This window comes from Aptenodytes forsteri, unplaced genomic scaffold (genome assembly GCF_000699145.1).
Source record: "Aptenodytes forsteri isolate BGI_AS27 unplaced genomic scaffold, ASM69914v1 Scaffold147, whole genome shotgun sequence".
In the NCBI taxonomy this organism is placed as follows: Eukaryota; Metazoa; Chordata; class Aves; order Sphenisciformes; family Spheniscidae; genus Aptenodytes; species Aptenodytes forsteri.
In genome coordinates this window covers 704,221-706,176 of record NW_008795320.1, presented here as the reverse complement: position 1 = coordinate 706,176, position 1,956 = coordinate 704,221, and the positions used below count along the sequence as shown (strand labels likewise).

The 1,956-nt window shown below is 70.1% G+C and overlaps 1 protein-coding gene across 1 annotated transcript in view; it reads right to left on the bottom strand.

Moving 5' to 3' along the window:
- Positions 1–1,956, bottom strand: part of NCAN (neurocan) — a 10,649-nt gene that overhangs the window by 4,501 nt on the left and 4,192 nt on the right. Inside the window, 3 exon segments of the mRNA XM_009279850.1 lie at positions 36–527; positions 613–1,476; positions 1,794–1,921. Of these exon segments, the coding sequence (XP_009278125.1) occupies positions 36–527; positions 613–1,476; positions 1,794–1,921 (1,484 nt within the window).

Sequence of the window (1,956 nt, the reverse complement as noted above, 5' to 3'; positions counted from 1 at the left end):
CCCCCAGGGCTGGGAAGCAGCCGCCTCGGTGGGGCTGGGGGTGGCGGGGTGCCCCACAGAGGAGCTGGCCGGGTGGAAGAAGGTCACCGCTTTCCTCTGCCTCTCCAGCGAGCCATCACCCGGGGCCCCGATGCCATCACCGCCATCACCGTAGGACTGCGTGGCCCTCTCGGGGCCCTCAGCCACCAGCGGGGCCGGGGGCAGAGGGGGCCGCGGTGGGACAGAGCCACCGTCCTCCTGGGAGAGGGCGTCCCCGGAGAAGTCCTCGGTGGCATCTCCGGGTGGCTGGGGAGAGTCCCCGCGGGCACTGGGGACGTGGGGCTGAGCCCCAACCATGGTGATGTCCCAGCGGACGAGAGCATCGTGGGGAACAGTGGAGGCAGGCAGGGATGGGGATGGTGGAGGGGGTGTCCGTGCGGGCCCCCCGGGATTGTGGGCAGCTGTGCGGGGGCTCCACCACGGCGAATCCCTCCGGGCAGGCGCCTGTGGTGAGGGGGACACCGGGGCAGTGGCCGGTGCCATCAGCTCTGCAAGAGACAGCACAGCCATGGGGTCCCCGAGCCGGCGCAGCCCCCGCCAGGACCCCCCCAGCTGCTTTTGGGCATCACTTACCGGGGCCGATCTCCTCCTCCACCGCGTTGGAGGGTGAGTAGGTGCCCTCCCGCTGGAGGCTCTCAGTGCTGGTGCGGGGGATGCTCCACGTCTCCACTGCGTTGGCTGCAGCCCCCTTCACCTCCAGGGCCAGGATGGGGGCCTGGGTGACCGTCCCCACCGGGTCCCCAGCCACCGTGGGGTCCTCAGCCCCCACCACCACGGGGTCCCGGCTCTGCCGCTGCAGCTGGAAGTAGCGCCCATTCAGCCCAGCATAGCTGCTCCGCCTCGGGGTGTGGGAGCTGGCTGGTGGGGTGCTGGGGGTCTCTGCTGCCGTGCCAGGGACCGTCCCCAGCCCAGGCGGTGCCGGCAGTGAGCCGGTGATGTGCTCCTGGGCTGGGCTTTGGGACTGTGGCAGGAGGGCGGCCAGGGGCTCCTCGGGGCCAGGGACTTCTTGCACCAGCAGTGCCGGGCTGGTGCTGGCCGGATCCTGCCAAGAGCTCACCGGCGCCTGGTCCACCACGTTGAGAGCTTCATCCTCGTGGGGCCATGCCGGCGAGGGGGCCATGGTGGGAGGCAGGGACGTGCCATCGCCCAGCCCCAGGCCATGAGCCACGGGCGCCCACGACGGTGCAACCCTGGGGAGGTCACCGCGCTGTGCTGCTGGGCTGCTGCTCGCCAGCCGCAACTGCTCGTCCTCGTCCTCACCCAGCCCCGCGGGCCCCGGCTGCGGCAGGAGGCCATAGCGGTCACGCGGGATGTCACGGGTGTCCCCCGACGTGCCCAGGTCCTCGCCGTGCTCCACCAACACGTTGTCGCTGCCTGGCGGGTCGGGCGCGGGCGGCACTGGCTCCTCCAGCACCCTCTGCCCCGTGGCCACATGAGCTGCGGTGAGACCACGAGCATCAGCCATGCTGACAGCAGGACCGAGGGGCAGGACGGGCATCCGGGGCACGAGTGGGGACCCGCAACCTCCGCCGGGGCTTGGTATCAGGCACGGCATCCCCCAGCCTTGTACCGTGCCAGGGTGATGCATGGAGCTGGGCTCCCTCCCAGCGCAGCTCTCCTCATTTATCTCATTAATTCCCCAATTAAATATTCATCCGCAGCAATTTTCCCGGTGATGCCCACCGATTCCCAAGGGAAGAAGGGCCAGGGCTGGTGGGGGGCCTGGAGGGGGACGCGGTGCCAGCATCACGGACGGTCCCCCTTACCTTTATAGCAGTAGGCGTCGAATTTGGAGGCGGCGGGGGGGAAGCCGGTGCGGTTGGGGAACTGGTAGAGGGTCCTGACGCCCGAGGCCTCGCCACCGCATTTCCTGCGCGGGAGCCTGATGGGGTAGCGGACGCTGCCGTCGGCCCGCCA